The sequence below is a fragment of the Ammodytes marinus genome (assembly GCF_949987685.1).
Source record: "Ammodytes marinus genome assembly, chromosome: 5".
Lineage (NCBI taxonomy): Eukaryota > Metazoa > Chordata > Actinopteri > Uranoscopiformes > Ammodytidae > Ammodytes > Ammodytes marinus.
In genome coordinates this window covers 9,979,636-9,997,876 of record NC_137234.1, presented here as the reverse complement: position 1 = coordinate 9,997,876, position 18,241 = coordinate 9,979,636, and the positions used below count along the sequence as shown (strand labels likewise).

General features: G+C 40.7%; 1 protein-coding gene across 3 annotated transcripts in view; it reads left to right on the top strand.

Moving 5' to 3' along the window:
* srpk2 (SRSF protein kinase 2) overlaps positions 1-18,241 on the top strand; it is a gene marked incomplete at its 5' end in the record, with an annotated part of 67,954 nt that overhangs the window by 34,187 nt on the left and 15,526 nt on the right. For all 3 annotated transcript variants that reach the window (XM_080027398.1, XM_080027397.1, XM_080027399.1), the window contains 5 exons: positions 13,019-13,170; positions 15,496-15,604; positions 16,932-17,019; positions 17,486-17,573; positions 17,703-17,809. In XM_080027398.1, the coding sequence (XP_079883524.1) occupies positions 13,019-13,170; positions 15,496-15,604; positions 16,932-17,019; positions 17,486-17,573; positions 17,703-17,809 (544 nt within the window). The remainder of the gene's footprint in view (positions 1-13,018; positions 13,171-15,495; positions 15,605-16,931; positions 17,020-17,485; positions 17,574-17,702; positions 17,810-18,241) is intronic.

The window sequence follows — 18,241 nt, the reverse complement described above, 5'->3', positions numbered from 1 at the left end:
GACTTGTTTTCCCTCACATTTTTGGACATTTCATAGAACAAACAATCGTAATAGTAATAGCCCAGTACAATACTGATGATGTAAAATATGGCAGGAATATATTACAATATTAATAAAAGGTTCAAATGAAGGATACATAGTACATAGGACACTAAATAATCAAATAAACTTTACTTAATACTTTACCGTTGAAGTCCCTATAGGGGATATTATAAAAAATATACACATAAAAAAAAAGTCCTTCTGAATGCAATAACAGATATCCAGATGGCGTCGTAAAATATATTTGACCGATATCCAGCAAGACACTTTGGCTGCACACGTCTCCTTATATTTTATGAAATGTTGATGGTGATTCTTGTCAGAGCTGGAATTTTACACACAAAGTTCAGTTAAACTCTGATTGTGTTTGCAGTATCATTAGTGAGAGTTAAGAGACAACCCACAAAGGTCATCATTATTTTAACTAGCTCAACCTTTAACAACTGGCTTCATCATCTTTCAAATGAAATGCCCCACTTTGACTATTTCCTAACAGCAAATCTCCAACTCCAAACACATTGAAGACATTCATCATAAAGTATTTTGGGGAAGAGCCGTTGTCTGGAAGCTTAATTGATATTGGATGTCTTTTCATAGTGTTCAGAGTGTATTTTAGGTCTCGAGTTTGTTTAATGGGCAGGCAGATGGCGAGTTGTTAATGCGTTATGGGTGTGGCATTTCTGATCTGTGTGTGAGATATTGTGCGCGTGTGTGTGCGTATATAGATGCATCCGGGGGCCTATGCGGTTATTGGTGCCCATAAGATTGCACACTCAAATGGCCATTGAGACGGTTCCTTGGCAGGTGGGTGTCACAGTCCCATGTGACTTCTGCTGGAATTCAAGGCTGGGTTTTGCCTCGTCCCTTCACTGCTGTATCCTGGAGTCCAGAGAGCGTAGAGCGGGGAGCTGCAGTGTCCTCTGTCCCTCTTTCCTACCCCTATGGAGTTGAGCTCGGGTCAGTCCGCGAAGAAGAGATGGGGTCTGGCTTTGTCTGCGCTCCGCCTGCGCCACAGGGCCCTCCGAAGCAGGTAGAGGTGGGGAAAATAAGTACGAATGAGGGTAGTAATGTGTCGAAGGGGGTGCTGCATTGACATTACTAATAGGCAAGGTTCAAAGATGGCTGTTAGTTCTCGTTTTCAACTTTTTTTTATAAAATACACAGATTGAGTGTCAAGTAGAGAGCGGGGCTCGATTTTTCTAAAGCTTTCTGAACTGCATTAGCTTACCGTTCTGACAATAGGGCCTGGGATTTTGCCCCTCATGCGTCTTGTAGGCTAGCCTTTCTGATTTGGTGGAGGTTGTTGGAGTGTATGCAGTGCAGCCTGCAGACACAACTCTGGGCTCAAAAATGTAGCCTACTCCCAACAGTATTTTCTTGGGTCTAGGCTTCGATCCTTTATAACGTCGGCTTTGTTGTTTTGCACCAAATGAATGTATGAAGAGACAACAATAGGAAAGCTGTCTATGAAGTGTGTTTTGAGGGTGCTTTTCACATCAAAGGATTTGCTTGGTCTGTCTCTTTTTCAGAATGAGATACACATTGTTTGAGAAAAGGAGTGATAACCAGTTCTAACTCTCCTATGTTAATGTTTTTCAAGCATTGAAAGCTTTTCTTATTTGTTTTTCTTTTGTGCGTGTTGCTGTTGAAACATGTAACTAAGGCAATTTATTTTTGGGTAGACCACACTCTTCATCGCATTACAGTTTAAATCCAGTTGTATCATGTTCATATTTGCATTCCTTGCTGATTAGGTCGAAAACAGCTAACAGGCTTGCCTATGTCAGTCAAGATTAGGTGCAATGAATGCAGCTATTTCTAAGACATCCTTCTTGGTTTTGATGTAATGAGGTGAACATCCGTGACACCTTTTTAACGTTTCAACACAGCAAAAGAGCAATTTAAATGAAACTATCTTGATTTCTGTCCTTCTTTACAGTATAGCATTATTATTTTTTAGAAAGGAATGTAAGAATAGTGATTGTGGGCAACATGAATGTGGTTCTGGATATGCACATAGCATTTTTCCACACGTATGCATGAACACAAGCTCTCTATTTTTGCTCCTCCTAGGATTGACAGTCCTATATTGGATCTCAGCTTAGTTCTGATGCACAGTTATTTATATACATCTCATTAATGGTGACATTCTTTTTGATTGGCAGCGATGAATAGAAAATGATGTAGAGCCTGCTTCTGAAAACTAATACCGTTATGTTACTTTTCTGTAGGACAAGTGTTAGCTAGCTGGAGATGGGGCCTTTGCTATCAATGATGAAGCCCTTTTGGGAGTGGAGAGCAGGCTGCAGCATCAGTGCTAATTATGAACGGTCTCAAAGAAGCAATTACATGATTCCTCTGTGTTCCCTTTAATGACTGTGCACTTGGGCAGATTAGGATATCAATGTGCGCATATACCATATATACCTTCTTTCTGCTAAATTTCAAATGTCATTAGCTGATGCCACAAATTCAGTTTATTTCTTAAATTCAGAAGATCTTATATAAGAGTGCATCACATGCTCTCAATGTGCCTATATGTATTTGTGTATTTATGTATGTGTGTCTATCTCTACAGTAGGTTTAAATTAGCATTTAACATAGAAGCACATGGATTCTCGTGATGCTCTCGCTGGCTGTAACGAGGGTGTGTGGGTGGATGTAACCTCCACAATAACAGGCTTTGTGGCTTCCTGACGTCATCGGAATGTATAAATACAGACATGCAATGCAATGTGAATGAGTGCACCATAGAATGGGGAGTGCAGAGTGGTAAGTGCACTGCACAATGGAAGATTCAGCAGATAGCCACGGGCTCTGTCTGTGTGTAAGAAATGCTGTTTCTGTAGATGTTTCTATAGTGAGCAAAAAAAAAAAAACATGACCCTCCCCCCCCCCAGACTAATGGCTTTTGGTACAACAGAACATTAGATAATGAAGAAGAGAATATGAACATGAATATGGATTTCCTCGTGTGCAAGTATGTTTTCCTGTGTTTTTATTGGTGTGTGGATTTTGGTCTCTGTGTTTTTGGAGATACAATGTGCCTGTCATACTGGGTCGGCATCCATGTCACTTGACTTCCACTGCCTGTGTCCATGTGCACATATACCACTTCCACCATCCCTGCAGAGCTCCTGTTTCCCAATGCAAATTTTATTCCAAGTCAACTGGTTTTATCTCGAGGGTTTTCCATGCAGTCACGCATGAGTGTCTAACATCTCTATATTTGTACATGCTATAGGGGATTGATTTAGGACTTTAACCTTTTGTTGTTTGTTATCTTTTAAGTGTGTTTGCATTTGTGCCTACAGTTTAGGTCTACTGTAGAGTTCAGTCAATGCAAATGCAGCGTAGCGTGTGGTCTTGTATCCATCTGGTGCCCCCGGGGAATTTCAGCAACAGTCGATTCAGCCTCTGTAGATTAGTGTGGGCCTGACTCCTGTGGCACAAAGCAGAGTGTTTTTCTGTGTCCATTAACACTGCAACCCCATTTTAATTGTTATAACCAAAATATGGCCTTTAGTCCTCCTGGCTACGCATGGCTATTGATGCAACATATAGCGTTGTAAAATGCATACATTCACCAAGATGCATCATATACGTTTTGTAGTTTTCTCAGCACTATACCTGGGAGTGGCCTTGGTTATGAAGCCACGTCATTGATCCCTGTGGAGGAAATTCAATGCAATGCAAATCTCATCATTATTAGAAAATTCAAATTCAAAGAATACTCTACTTCCATTAAAAAGACAACACGTTTTGTGAAACTTCAGCTACCAAGGTTCTGTATAATGAGTAAAAGTACAGTTTTATTTGCTAAACCATATGTAGAAAATACTTATCTTATTGTGCTGACAAACCTGTGGGATTCCATCTTCTCTACTGCCTTCTCCTTGATAGTAATATGAAGAATCATTGAGAGAAGAGAGAGTTTAGAGTTAATCGTCTTACAATGTTCGATTAACCTCATTAGAAGACATCTGTACCACTTTGCATTGTTCTCATTTACTCAACTGGTGATGGTTGGAGTCATCAGAGTTCACATTGAGGTCGCAACAGATCCACAACACATTCCAAACACACAGACAAACGCAACAAACCAGTGCTGCTCATTTAGTGGCTTCCCTGCATTGTTGAGAGCTTTGTCACCAAGCTCGAAGGGGCTGGATAGTATTGAAAGCACTGAGTAAGGACGCCTTTTTGGCCCGTCAAGCTGACCCTGCACAAGATAATGGTGTCTTTTCCACCATTCGTGCCCAATTACACAATATGCATACGTTAATTGGCCATAGTTTCATGTTTTACAAAAATCATTTTCTGCTCTTGCTTTGTGAGGTCGGTGTGACTGGTGTCCGTCACTGGGAGCTCTTGGAGTTAATTAGTTTGAAAGCAGATTAATACAGGTGTACACAGCGTGGCTATTGTCTGACACAGTAACCATCGTAGATTGTGTAGTCTGACCCCGGCTTTAAAGACAAAGCTATTATAACAGTCCATCTGCCTGAAGTGTGCCAAATGGCCTCAGGTAATGTCAATGTTGGGTATTGGAACTACAAGAAAAAGAAAAGAAATATAGAAGGGAAAGAAGTAACCATAGGTTTCTGTAGCGCGCTCTTCGTCTCTGCTTGGAGCGAGTGGATCGGGGCTACATTAGCCGCTACTAGCATAACACACCCCATTGTGCATGATCTAACAATTGTTATAGGAGTGCAGTGCTCAATCGGTGGAGTACCCTTTGCAATGCCCCAGGACGGCTGCTGCTGTTGTCTGGGCCTTTTGCTTTGTTGCTACGTCTTGTTGATTCATCGTGTTAGCTAGTTGAAAGTCCTTCTGAAGCCAGCAGACACTTATTCACATTCACAAGTGTTTCATCTGTTTGGAAATCCATAGAGTTGCACTGTAGGCTTCTTTTGTATTGAATTGATGGCTTCTGGTATGAAACGGGATCCTGCAGAACCATAATTCGCAGCTATAGAGGTGTGGAGGCAGTGACGGCTGGCTGCATCCTGAAAATAGCGGTGAGATCTTAGTTCTCTCCACACACATACACTCACACACACACACACACGCAGACACTACAGTATGTGAAGGCGAGGAGAGAAAATGAGTCAGCTGTCCTTACCGACACGGGCCAAGAAGGAGAATATGAAAGATTAACGATGAATCAATCAGACGGAGGGAGAGACACCGCCATAGGAATGTCTAAGCAGAGCTGAAGGACACCCTGCGGTCTGTACAAACCCACGCCTTAGCATTGAGAGTGGAGGATGATGCTCTTGTTGCTAAGGAATACCTGTTACCCTGGTGATAATGAGACATGTTTAGGAATGAGTCATCAAGTTTGAATCGGAGAGCGGTCCACGGCAGAGTTTTCTTTGTCATTAAACACGGGATACATCACATGTCAAGTCTCATAAGGCATGCGGAAGGAACTAACAGCAAATAATTTTTCTTGTCCTGTCATTGGGACTATCCTGCTCAAAAATGCATGCGTTACAAGAGTGCTTTACATTGAAATATAAAATGGATTGAACATAAAAACAGGGATTGCATATCATAAAAAGAACATAAGATCACATTTTATGAGAGAAGCACATAAGATCAATAAAATAAAATAGATGAATAAGACTGAGAAATGATTTAAAGCATAGGTTAAAGGAAAGGCAGGCACTCCCTTTATTTTTTCTCTGATGAAGAAATTACATTTTTCCAGGCTTGGTTTATTGTGCGTCATTAAATGGGGCAACACACACTGAGACCCAGATTCCTCACAAGGGAACAGGAATACAAGAGCATTTGTTGAATTCTTTAAACTGGTTCAGGCACAGCAAATGGCTAAAACACTGCAACATATGTATGGACTGGAATATGAAAAGAAGAAGATATGGACTTGAATACAACAGGGGTGCAGGCATTTGAGATTACCTATTTTACACATTACCTATTTTTTTCCTCTAACAACATTATCATTTCAAAAGAATCGTATTTAGTGAAACATTTAAAAAAACAGATCCTTAGTTTCCTGGACCTCGACCTTATTACATTTCATGACACATATTTTATAGGGATGGAATTTAACTTCATGTTAATAACTTCAACTTGTAAAGCGCTGTAACAAAGCTTATTCATCAGTGCCATGGACATCCCCCGTAGTTATTAAAGAAACGATTAAAAGACATCAGTGAGCCACGTGTTTGCAGCAGTTGACATGTTTCAGTATAACAACGCTGCTAGCGAACCAAATCATGACTGAAAATAGTTCCTAACAAAAACACTATTAGCTCCTGCTTGAGAAATGCTTGAATAAATACTTGAGGAACGAGCTGTTTCAACAAGTTATTTAAGCCTTTAAAACTGAATGATTACTGTATACTGTAAATGCATTGTTTAAATATTTACATCTTTAGGTATGAAATGGGCTTAGGGGTGGGATGAGGGCAAGTCGGGAGGTATTAAGAGATGGACTTTTCTTAGCATTTGTTGACATTAAAACAATATATACAGTGTTCAATATGATTTTTGATAAGTACAATCACTAGGCACTGAGTGATGAGTATTGCTCGACTGATACTAGATGGTTCTAAGTCTGAACCTTCAATCCAAGGCAGTTAAATAAGGTCATGATAACAGTGCATTCCCGTAATTGTTGTCATTTTTGTAATTGTATTTATACCAAAATACAGGCTTGTTTCAAGGGTAAATCTCTATGTTGTTTTACCTCCAAACTGTTAATATTGTCACTGCTGGCCTGTCAAGTCAGCGATTTACAGCAACAGCAATTTACAGCAACAAAGCTGTTCAGACATGATTACGCAGTAGTGTGTGCTGTGATGAGGAATTTACTGTTATGAGAAAAGGCCATTATGACTGGTGATGAATCCAGTCTTAGGTGGCTTCTCAGTTTCAATCTACTGCCTGTTGTTTTTGTCAAATAATATGTTTTTATGTTTGAGACAGGACAAGTTTTCAATTGTGATGGAACTTAAGCTTAATAGCAACAAGACAAACCTTTCAAGTAATATTACTGCAACGCTAATTTGAATCACACTTGTCAAGCATTAGCAATGGGCTGTGGATGTAGGGAAACAATTCCCTTTTTACAAGTTTTTTTTTGTGTCCGTGCCATAAATAAGCCATGCCGGATCCAGACATAGTATGCTAGTCTGTTGAAAATATAACACTGGGGCTGCAGATGCCTTGGTGGGGCGTGCGAGTTGAGAGGCTGAGACTGCAAACGGGACAGTGTGCTGCGTTCAGATCTGTGCACATCACACTTAGACTTGGGTTAGGGTCAAAGAAGCCGTCTGGGCATGTCCACACGCATAGCAAGATGTTCAAGGGTAGCAGGCTGTGTGCATTCTGTAGTTATTTACTTCAGCAGCAGCACAAGGTTAAAGAGGCTCCTGTCTCAACCTGTGCTCTACAGTCACAAATACTGTTTCTATAGTGTTTTAACCATCACAGTTACGTTTCAGATAAAAATGCACATGTCCTATTTTAACGAGTATTCAGAAAAGGAGTGGAAAATGTTTTTATAAGCTCAACAACACAATTACACATACTAAGCCCTTTTTGTATATGAACATGAAAACAAGCAGGACATTCCTGTTGGTTCATATTTGCTTCTACCATACTGCCCCCAAGGCGAGGTGATCACACACATGCACAAACTCACACTCGTCAAGTTGAACCATTACAGTGTTTATGATGATCAACACAGCTCTTTCATTATACCCGCCTTTGCTCAGTGCTGGCTTCATTTTGTCCTACCAGTTGCTATTTAAGAGACTGGTGCGCCTGCAATGTGGAAAATAACAGTGATCATCCGTCATGGACGTTAACATTAATGGCCCGAAAAAAAGCAAAGCCATATATAGCTTAAACAACAAATTGTCTTAGGCTTACATCTACAAAAGCAAGTTCAGTTAACATTATATCAACTTTTATATACTTTAAAAAAAAACATATATTGAAAAACGTAGAAATCAATTGTTTGCCGAATTGCAGATGAAGGATCTTGATGTATGGATTTCTGATCATCATCTTCATATCATCATATCATCTCCAGATTTTCTGTGGGCAATTGACAAAATTTTAAAGTTAAATTTTTGAACCGCTCACATTATTTTTGGGGAATCATCCAGATTTACAAAATAGTAGGGGAGAACGGGGTAAGTAGGCACACTTTTTACTCTAGTGAGAATTGCTCATCACCTAAACATCTTTCAATAGTCATTCCTACATTAAATTGAAGCTTAAGGTGTTGGCTTGAAATGTGTACCCCTCACTTTTTCTATCTTATTTTAATTAAGAAGAAATTAATCATCAAAGACACCCTTACACATTGTGACAACCAACCCCATCAAGGGGTCGGTTATCACACACTATGGGGTTGTTTGTCACAATGTTATCTTAATGGGAATAATCTTAAAAAGAAGGCAAGAAAGCAGAACTAAATTTAAAAGTTTAATTGCATTGTAAAGTTGACAAATTGGCCTACATAACTTATTGTAGCCTTGGCAGCTGGTCTAGTTTGGGATGCACTGGGTTGTTTTGATTTTTTTGCCCGTTTTTCTTTTGCATGCTAGCTGCCTTTTCCTGCTCTATTCTCTCCTTCTCTGGGGTGTCAGTGAGGATACAGCTTGACAATTTATTTCGTTATTCGGTTCCTTTTCTGGCTGCAGCCTTTGGATGACATGTGACAACCAACCCCCCCAAAAATGTGACGACCAACCCCAACTTGAATTTCTTGCTAGCATCAAGGCCAACAACCATCTGACAACTAATTAGTTTGCTAACCACATTCTAAACTATAGTTTACCCTTCACACTTTTTATGGGTACCAAGTGTTTTGTTATAAACCCATTGTGTAAAAGCCTAGAAGAAAACAACTGAGGAGCTAAATATTTTCAATTTGACATGAAAAACACAAACAGTCCTCTCACCTCAAATTCAGCAGTCTAACTCCAAGGAAGACTATATTGGTGACCTCTGATCCCAATTCTGGATATTTACATACCAAAATTTCACAGACAGCGCCTTCTGGTTCCGAGATATAACGATTGTGACAACCAACCCGTGTGACATTTTACCCCGTTCTCCCCTATAATTATAAGTATAATCCATCAATAAAACATAACAACTTGATCGAAGTCAGTGTTAACCAGTAATGACATTATCTGTGGAAAAACAAACGAGAAAGAGGGCTTTACTCTGTACTAAACCAAGGAAGATGTGCACCCTTTCGCTGAGGAGCAAATTGATGCTCCGCGTCTTCAAATTAGTACAAATAAGTGGAGGAAATTGATTTCTACACCTTTTAACAAGAGTGAGAGAAGCTAATCATAGCTAATTAGTTAGCATGAAATTATGTGGCACTGTTTGGAATTTAAAATGCTGATTGTGGTGCTGTTGTGCAAATGCTGACTGATTTGAAGAAAAAGGATATTTAGCAAGGACACAGTGTTACAGGTGAAATGGTGAACAATAGTCTGAAGATTTTGGCAGCCATTAACAGCCTCTGGGATGCAGATTGCCATGACACAGTGAGTGGAAGAATGAATGATTTAAAATGGCTGTAATTATACAATCAATATCAGTCAGATATTCTGGATCCATGGTTGTGTCTGCATCTTTAAAAAAAAGGATGTAATATCACCTTTTTATAGAAAAAAAGCACAAAAAACAACCCACAAAAATATTTCTAATTACAATATTTCTAATTCTTCTACACTGGAGTGGAGACTGGAGTCTGGAATATAATGACATCAATTTACTGTTTTATTTTGGTGTTCAAAGATTAGCTTGCCAGCCTACTGTTTGCCACTGCTTGAATTTTCCATTTGCTCAATACTATGGCTTGGTCCTCCTCCACCTGTTTTCCTGTGTAATTTAAGGCAGAATGAAATGATGTACTGTATGTCTCAGTTTTGATCAATCTACATTGTTGAAAAAACATATTCGCGCATGCAGTTTGTGTGTTAGACTGTATAAAAGCTTTGTGTGTCAAAAGCATAGAGATTCAAAACTAGGCTAATCTGGCTTGAGGGCCGTTTGTTTTGTTTGTTTTCCTTCCTGACAGTGTCCAGAATTCTTCTCTCCTCTTCCTCCTTCTACGCTTGATTATTTTGTCTGTGCTGTCACAGTTTTTCCATGCTTTAATGTCAATCTCCTCATTGTCTCTCTTTACACTGTTCTGTATCTCTATTGCTGTCTGCAGAACTTATTATTTTTTCTTTATATCTTCTAACTGTCTCCACACAGTTTTTACCTTCACATATTTGTCCGTCTGGCGTCTGCTATTTACCCTGTTCATTTCTGTCCTTCAATCTTTCTCCTTCTTTCTGTTTTTCACGTTTTTGTCTGATATTTTTTAATCCTCTTTATTTTTTTCAATGCCCCTCCTCTCTCCGTGTGACTCTCAGACGGTGGTGGCTGTGCTATCTTAATGTGTTCTGTTGCTCTGCTCGGGTCCAGAAAGTTACGTGTCGGCTAAGTGTCCGTTCAGCCACTGGCGAGATGAACTGTGTAAAAAAGTGCTGAGCTAATAGACGTGATGTATGACTCGCTACGTGACTGCTTTGGTAAAGAAGCAGCATCCTACTGCAAGGACACAGCCCTCCACTCTGTGTGTGTGTGTGTGTGTGTGTGTGTGTGTGTGTGTGTGTGTGTGTGTGTGTGTGTGTGTGTGTGTGTGTGTGTGTGTGTGTGTGTGTGTGTGTGTGTGTGTGTGTGTGTGTGTGTGTGTGTGTGTGTGTGTGTGTGTGTCAGTTGTAAAACAGCAATGCAATCTCAATGCCAAGTTATCTCATGTCCTTCGCTGCTGCATTGGAAATACCATTGTCGTTTTGTGTGTGTGTGTTGGCCTTGCCACCATGTTAACACTTTGTGTACTGGATTGTTCTCTCTCTCCCCCCACAACTCGATTCTGCAGTTGCCATGGCAACACACCAAGAGGCTCCATCATGTGTCTGAGCCTGTGACCGCTATTTTATAACAGCTCACAAGCGCTGGCTTTGTGTGTTTATATTTTGTCCGTCTTAATTTTAGCATTTTGATCACGTTGCCAGTGCTGCGAGGACACTTGGATAAGACGTGTTTTGTCGAGTTCCCTCTTGGGCTCGGCTTCACCCTCACAGAGGCAACGTTGAAATCAAGCGAGTTGTCCTAAGGTGAAGATTCGATTTGAGTCAGGACGAGGAAATGTTGGATTGATTGAAATTGTCAGCCCTTTTCCCCCCTCGGACTGATGAATGTGACGGCTGTATTCTCACCTACATCACACAATGTTTAACAGAGCACTAACTTCTCCAATCACAATAAATGTGGACAGGTTTTTTAATTAGAACATCTACTCAGTGGTTTGGCTGTATATGTTTAGGAAAGGTAAAACAAAGATGGATAAATCCCCCTCCCCCCCATTTTATTTTAATAATTTTCAAAGGCAGGAAGAGTTAAAATTATTCAGCAGTTCACACAGGAAAAACAAAAGCAAAGATTTGAGGAATATCAGCAAAACTCAATGTCATTTTGAATTGCGGAAATGTTTGGTATGTGTGGATGTATGAATTGATATTGCCACAGTTGCCTTTTTGACTGGTCTTGAATTAATTCCTTTTTGTGAGACAAGCCCGATGGAAAAAATGCGGTCGATACCAAGACCTTCACAAAGCATTGGGCCCGACACAGAAAAGTTACAGGCATGTTCTTCAAAATCAAAATCTCCACAAATAGCCAGGTGTGTAATGGCAGCAGCCTAAAGCAAAACGCTGAACCCCTCCTGTCTGATCAATCATTGTGAGTGGTCCAGGATAAGTGTGCCAGCTAAATGCTCAAAAAGTAGCCACTCGGTCTGGAGAAAGAGGCAGCCAGTGCTCTCTGCAGTCTACTTTATGTTCTGCCTCTCATGGGCTCAGTTCCATTTTAGACACGCAGAAGGAAATGGAGCAAGGCTGTAGACCATGGAGGAGAATGCTAAAGCTTACTTTGTCTAATTAGGGCCAATCTTTCCATCTGTTAATATGATATTGTTCTATCTCAATGCCATGTATTATATCAAACATTTGAAGGATACCTGACTTGGGTACGTCAAACGAGAAGTCTCTTGTTTTTACACATACTACATTGTTCCAGCATTGATTTTGGATGCTATCCATCTTCCTGCTGATTCATGTCTGAGATGTTGGGTGGGTGTCGATTTGGTTAGACCTGACTGTCTGTGCTCCAAGAAATATCAGACCATCAACCGATTGCAGCTAGACGTTTTAGACTGGGTGACTGCAGTATTATTGTTCATGCTCACTCTATTTTCTACTGTGGTAATTATCACAATCTATTTAACTATTATGCCTATAGTTGTGATCATGAGGAAGACCTCTCTTGGGTTTTACTCGAATATAAGGTTTACTTTAACAAAGACTATAGGGAATACAGGAATACTATCCGTGGTGGCTGACTTTGACTAAACAGAAGTGGCTAGAGAACTAACAAGCTCCTTGCTTTGTATGATTTTGCATAATGTTTTGCAAGCTAAACTGTACTACTGTATTTTTTTAGACACCAATTGGTGATGTAATTGTTGATCAAAAATGTGGAAGGTGCTTTCCGTACGTATGTGTGGTCCTTCTTCTTCTTTGATTGTTCTGTTGATTAAATATGAGCATTTGTAGTTGACACCTGATTCTTTATTTGTCAAGTAACACTGATGATTGATGGCCATGCCAACTGGAGCTGTTCTTTTATTTTTTTCCAAACACAGACGTACCAAACTTCACATCACAAAGCTTTCATCGGCGTTTAGGCCGAATGAATAAAACGACAGCAAGTTATTATTTTGATTTTAGTCACCTGCACTTTAAGCTCAACTGGCTATAAATACCGAAACATGTTTAATGGTCTTCCTGGTAGATGGGTTTCCACTTCAGTTACCTGATTTAGTTACCTAAACCTTTCTTCCCTCTGTTGTGTTTTCCAGGCCTGAGACCCAGCAGAAAGCCCCTGTGACTGCTCCCCCTCCCCCGCCGCCCCCTCCGCCCCCCCCTGAGCCGGCAGGGCCCCCGGAGCCGGAGGAGGAGATCCTGGGCTCTGATGATGAGGAGCAGGAGGACCCCGCAGACTACTGCAAAGGTCACAATCACACACACAAGCAGACAAGACCCAGTGTGCATGCTGAGTTCCTCTGTCCTGTCCCAGCCCTGCTACTTTAAAGGTCACCTATTATGCAAAATGCTCCTTTTTCATGCTTTATTAACAGTAATATAGGTCCCCCCCTTTGACACTCAACCCTGTCTCTTTTTCTCCACCTCAACCTTTCTGAAAACACTCGAAAAACCAAAGTCATATATCTTTCCCCATACGTGATCATAAGGGGAGAAGCCACGCCCCCTCATTATCAACCTAACTTAGCACTACTTCCACCTGTGATAAGCACAGGCCCAGATACCCCTGAATCTAACTGGCAGTTAGATCAAAACAAGAAGTAAGGTTCAGGGCCAATCAGAGCAGACAGGGCTTTTTGGAAAGCTGGGTTTAAAGAGACAGGCTCTAAAATGGAGCGTTTCAGACAGTGGCGGTAAAGCAGAGATTCAGCAATGGCACTGTGAGAAATATAAAGGGTATGTTGGACACTAAACCATGAAAAGAGTGTCTAGTAGCAACACAAATTACAATTTTGAACCTGAAAATGAGCATGATAGGTGACCTTTAACTCTCTTCATGTCTTCGTACAAGGCTCCACAATGGCTGCTCTGTCTCATACCGTCTCGCCCTCTCTGTCACTCTTTTCCATTTCATTTGTCCGTTGATTTGCCGCCGTGTCATCATTTCACACATCAGCGTGACACGCGTGGTAGTTGTGACTCTGGCGTTTCAAGGTTGTTTGGTCGTTGTCAGTAGGGAGCGGCACTCTAGTTTTTCCTACAGCGCCTCCGGATGCTAAAGGCTGTGCCGTCTGACTTAGATGTTTATTTATCATTAAACAGCTCTATTTCAAAGGGCAACACCCATTATGTAAACACGTAACACCTATCTTTCAATATCTGCATGTAAAGGTAGTGTAGCATACCATCAATACAACTATGCCCTCAAGTGTTGTTTTAAGCATATAATATTACATCAGAACAGTAAAGTATATTTCAGATAACGCATGTCTCATTTTGGAGGAAAACACTTAATTGCTATGAGGTTGTTTTGGAAGAAGAACAGACAAACTGCCAGATCTGCCTTCAGTAAAGGAAAGAGAAAATATCACACTTATTTTTTTCTTTTCAGTGGCTTTCTGTTGAAAACAAGCAATTATCCTTTATAAAGCCCTTCATGTGTTAGATTGTTAACAAACATATAAAAATAAATAAATAAAAATGTATTATGGTCAGTATTCGTATTCATCTTGTGCATATTTTTGCCTGCCTACCCTTGTTGTGTGTCTGTGCTTTTTTACCTACTGCAAAATTACACAATATACCAGGTTTATGTTAATTAAAATACTCTTATATCTGTAACCTTGGCATTGCCACACTTCTCTTCTGCCAGCTGCTAGTGTCACAGTAGCAAAGAACAAAGATGATTTTGATGTCTCATTTAGGTAAACGCATTCCGCTTCTGGATGAAGCAATAAAGCAATTACTGAATTATTTCTTATTCAGCCTCTTAACAAGCTCCCTCTTCTTGTACACAAGCCCAACAATTACAAACACAAAATAAAAAGGGTGATTATTCCTTGAACCCCTTTTTGAAGTAGTGATATTCAACCAAATGTAAATGTGCACATACACAGTTGTTTTAATTTTTATTTTATGTAACTGTTCTGTTTTTTGTGCACTTTGAATTTGGTATTATAAAATGGTTCCCACGGATAAATTCTTGAGGCACTTTACTTTCAAACATCATTTTAATTTGTTTAGTTAAGAATACATTTAGGTGAAGGTAACATTTTCAAAAAGAAAAATTATGTCCAAAACCAGAATTTCTTTTTCTTAAAAGACTAAAAGAGAAGCAACACATTTTTACATTTGAGATGCTGGAATCGGCAAATATTTTGAATTTTCACTTGAAAAATTACTCAAATGATCAGTGGTCCATGTATTTGATCATTCACTCACTCATTTGATCATTTCAGCATTAAGGCTCACATCATGGTTTTTATCATGGTCAGATGATCTGAAATGTAACATTTAAGGAGGTTTTACTTTGTCTTAAACTCTACCATAAGCTACCTGTCACTTTCAAATGTGTGTGCTGTATTCCCCTACCACCCCTGCCTCCCCCCACCCATTATTTTTAATAATCCTCATCCCTTCTCCCCTGTCTCATTTTCTGTGTGTTTGACCTCCCTCCCTCTCTGCGGCTCTCCCCTCCACTTCTTACTGACTAATGGATTTTATGTCATTGGCTGGTTATCACCAACCGTCGCCTGTAACCTTCATCCTCTCTGTCTCTCTGTCTCTCTCTCAGGAGGGTACCATCCGGTGAAGATTGGGGATTTGTTCAACGGGAGGTACCATGTGATCAGGAAGCTCGGATGGGGCCACTTCTCCACCGTATGGCTATGCTGGGACATACAGTGAGTCACAGTAACACACACACACACCTACACACACACACACACACACACACACACACACACACACACACACACACACACACACACACACACACACACACACACACACACACACATCTACACACAAACACACATACTGTAGTACAGTTTACACTTTGATAGGTGGAGTCAGCGATTCTGGAGAATGCTTGGTGTCAAAATCACTTTTATTTGTAAATCATTGAATATCTCCTTACAATCTGCTAATCCTAGGCTCTGTAAACTCATATGTAAACAAATGGTATGTTAGCAAAGGGTGGTCACTGTAGCCAGCAACTTCCCGGGCCTGGCAACAGAGCCTAGGCTGGTTTTTAACACTGGATTTTGACAAGAAACGTTCTCCAGAATCGCTGACTCCACCTCTAAATTGCTCTCATGCATATAAACTTGCATACACTACACACTCACCACAAAAGAATCATGATCCAGCTGATACACAAGTTCACAAGCGCCTTGAAGTCCTTCACTTCACCTTGTCACACACAAACACACACACACACACACACACACACCTACCTGTTGACATGATCTGGCGCGTCACCACGACAACGGTTGCAACCAACACCACCCCGAGCTGGCTCCGATGCCATCCATTTGCACTATAATGTTGTTTCTGTGTTCACGTGGTAACCACGGTGGATGGATGACAGCGTCGTCGACCTAGTGTCACCTTTCACTGACTGACACACACAAACTCATTCACTTATGTCACTGCTGTTAATTACACTAATGGCGCTCATAAACTGGTGAGCTGGAGTTATGTTACTCAGACTGTACAGTCGGACACACTTGACAAATAGTTTGAGGATGTCAATGGCCATTGGTTATAGTATGTGTGCCTGTATTTAAATAAATTCACCTAAGAGCAGTACTTACCACATTACTACTACTGTTGCTTTCTTTCTCTCCTCTCTCCTCGCATCCTTCCTTCATTGTAATTATGTCAATCTCAAAAGGGATATAATTGATTTTACACGTTTTATATTAATAGTGCATCAAGTGACAATGTAATAGGGGGTCACTCGTAGTATTGTTATTTTTTCTATGATATAAAGTACAACCATAGCCACATTTCTAAAGTTTTTTTTCTTAACAGTGTGAACTTCATAGCTGAACAAAGGTGTAACAATGGCATGCTGAGGGAACCTTTTTATAATTGCTTTGACATGGACACATTAATCAGCCAGCCATCGTCGATCACTGGCTCTAACAGCCCACCGCTGTCTCGGTGTGAGTCAGTATGAAATTAAATTGCTGTCCGTGTGTTTCTGTGTGTTTGTCTGGACAGAGTGAAGAACTTTGTGGCGATGAAGGTGGTGAAGAGCGCGCAGCATTACACAGAGACGGCCCTGGATGAGATCAAACTGCTGCGATGTGTGAGGGATCTCATTAGTTTTAGAGTGTTGGCCATTCTGATTCTTCTCATCCCTTTTTTTGTTCCTTTGTTGGTTCCCCTTTTTTCATTCTGTCTCCTTACTTCCTCACACCATGCCCCCCGCCCCCCCTCTGTTTCTCTGTTAACAAGAAACCTTCAAAGATACACTAGTCATTTGTCTTGCCTGGTGGGCGAAGAAGAGGAGTCATCTCTGAATCAATTTTTCTGCATCCATCCTCTCAATCATCCCATTCCCTCTTTCTTCCTTTCTTCATCGTTCTTTTCTGTCCTTTGTCCTTTTTGAAGGTGCAATCAGGGATTCTGGAGAACGCTTGTTGTCAAAAATCACTTTTTTGTCAAAGTCAGTAGCTGATCAGTGAGGAGATATTCACTGGTTTTGACAAAAAGTGATTTTGATCCTTCATCTTGTAACATTGGGTTCATCTGGTTGTCCTCTTGTCGTCTAGGTGAGAGAGAGCGACCCCATCGACCCCAACAAGGACATGGTGGTTCAGCTGATAGACGACTTTAAGATCTCTGGAGTCAACGGCATTCGTATCCTCATCAGTAGAGAGTGTGTGTGTGTGTGTGTGTGTGTGTGTGTGTGTGTGTGTGTGTCTGTTTGTTTAAATGTGTGTGAGTGGCAACGATATGATAATGTGAGTCCTTGACTCTCCATCCTAGATGTGTGCATGGTGTTTGAGGTGCTAGGTCACCACCTGCTGAAGTGGATTATTAAATCCAACTACCAAGGTCTGCCGCTGCCATGTGTCAAGAGCATTATCAGACAGGTAAGAACACACATGCACGCACGCACGCACGTACACACACACACACACACACACACACACACTGATTTGTAAAATTACATGTAGTGGCTTTGCATTACAGGTGAAACAAGGTGACTCGTTTATCAAATGGAGCTGCTTATCGAGTGCCTCTTTCATAATATAATCACAATTTAAAACACAGGAAGCAATGGCAGCCTCCTGCCTACTCAAGGAGCCTAGTTGAGATGAGTACACATTAAACGAGACCATTCCACACTTCAATCTGAAATGCTCTGGACGGGAACAAATGAGAGAACCAGTGGAACGAAAAAAAAAAACACCAACAGCCTCTCCTCTCTGCCCTCGGAGAATGACAAGCATTAGAAGAATGGCTAATGTGGCCCAGAGAAATAGATAAAGAATGTAAGGGAAAGAGATAAAGAGGGAGAGGCC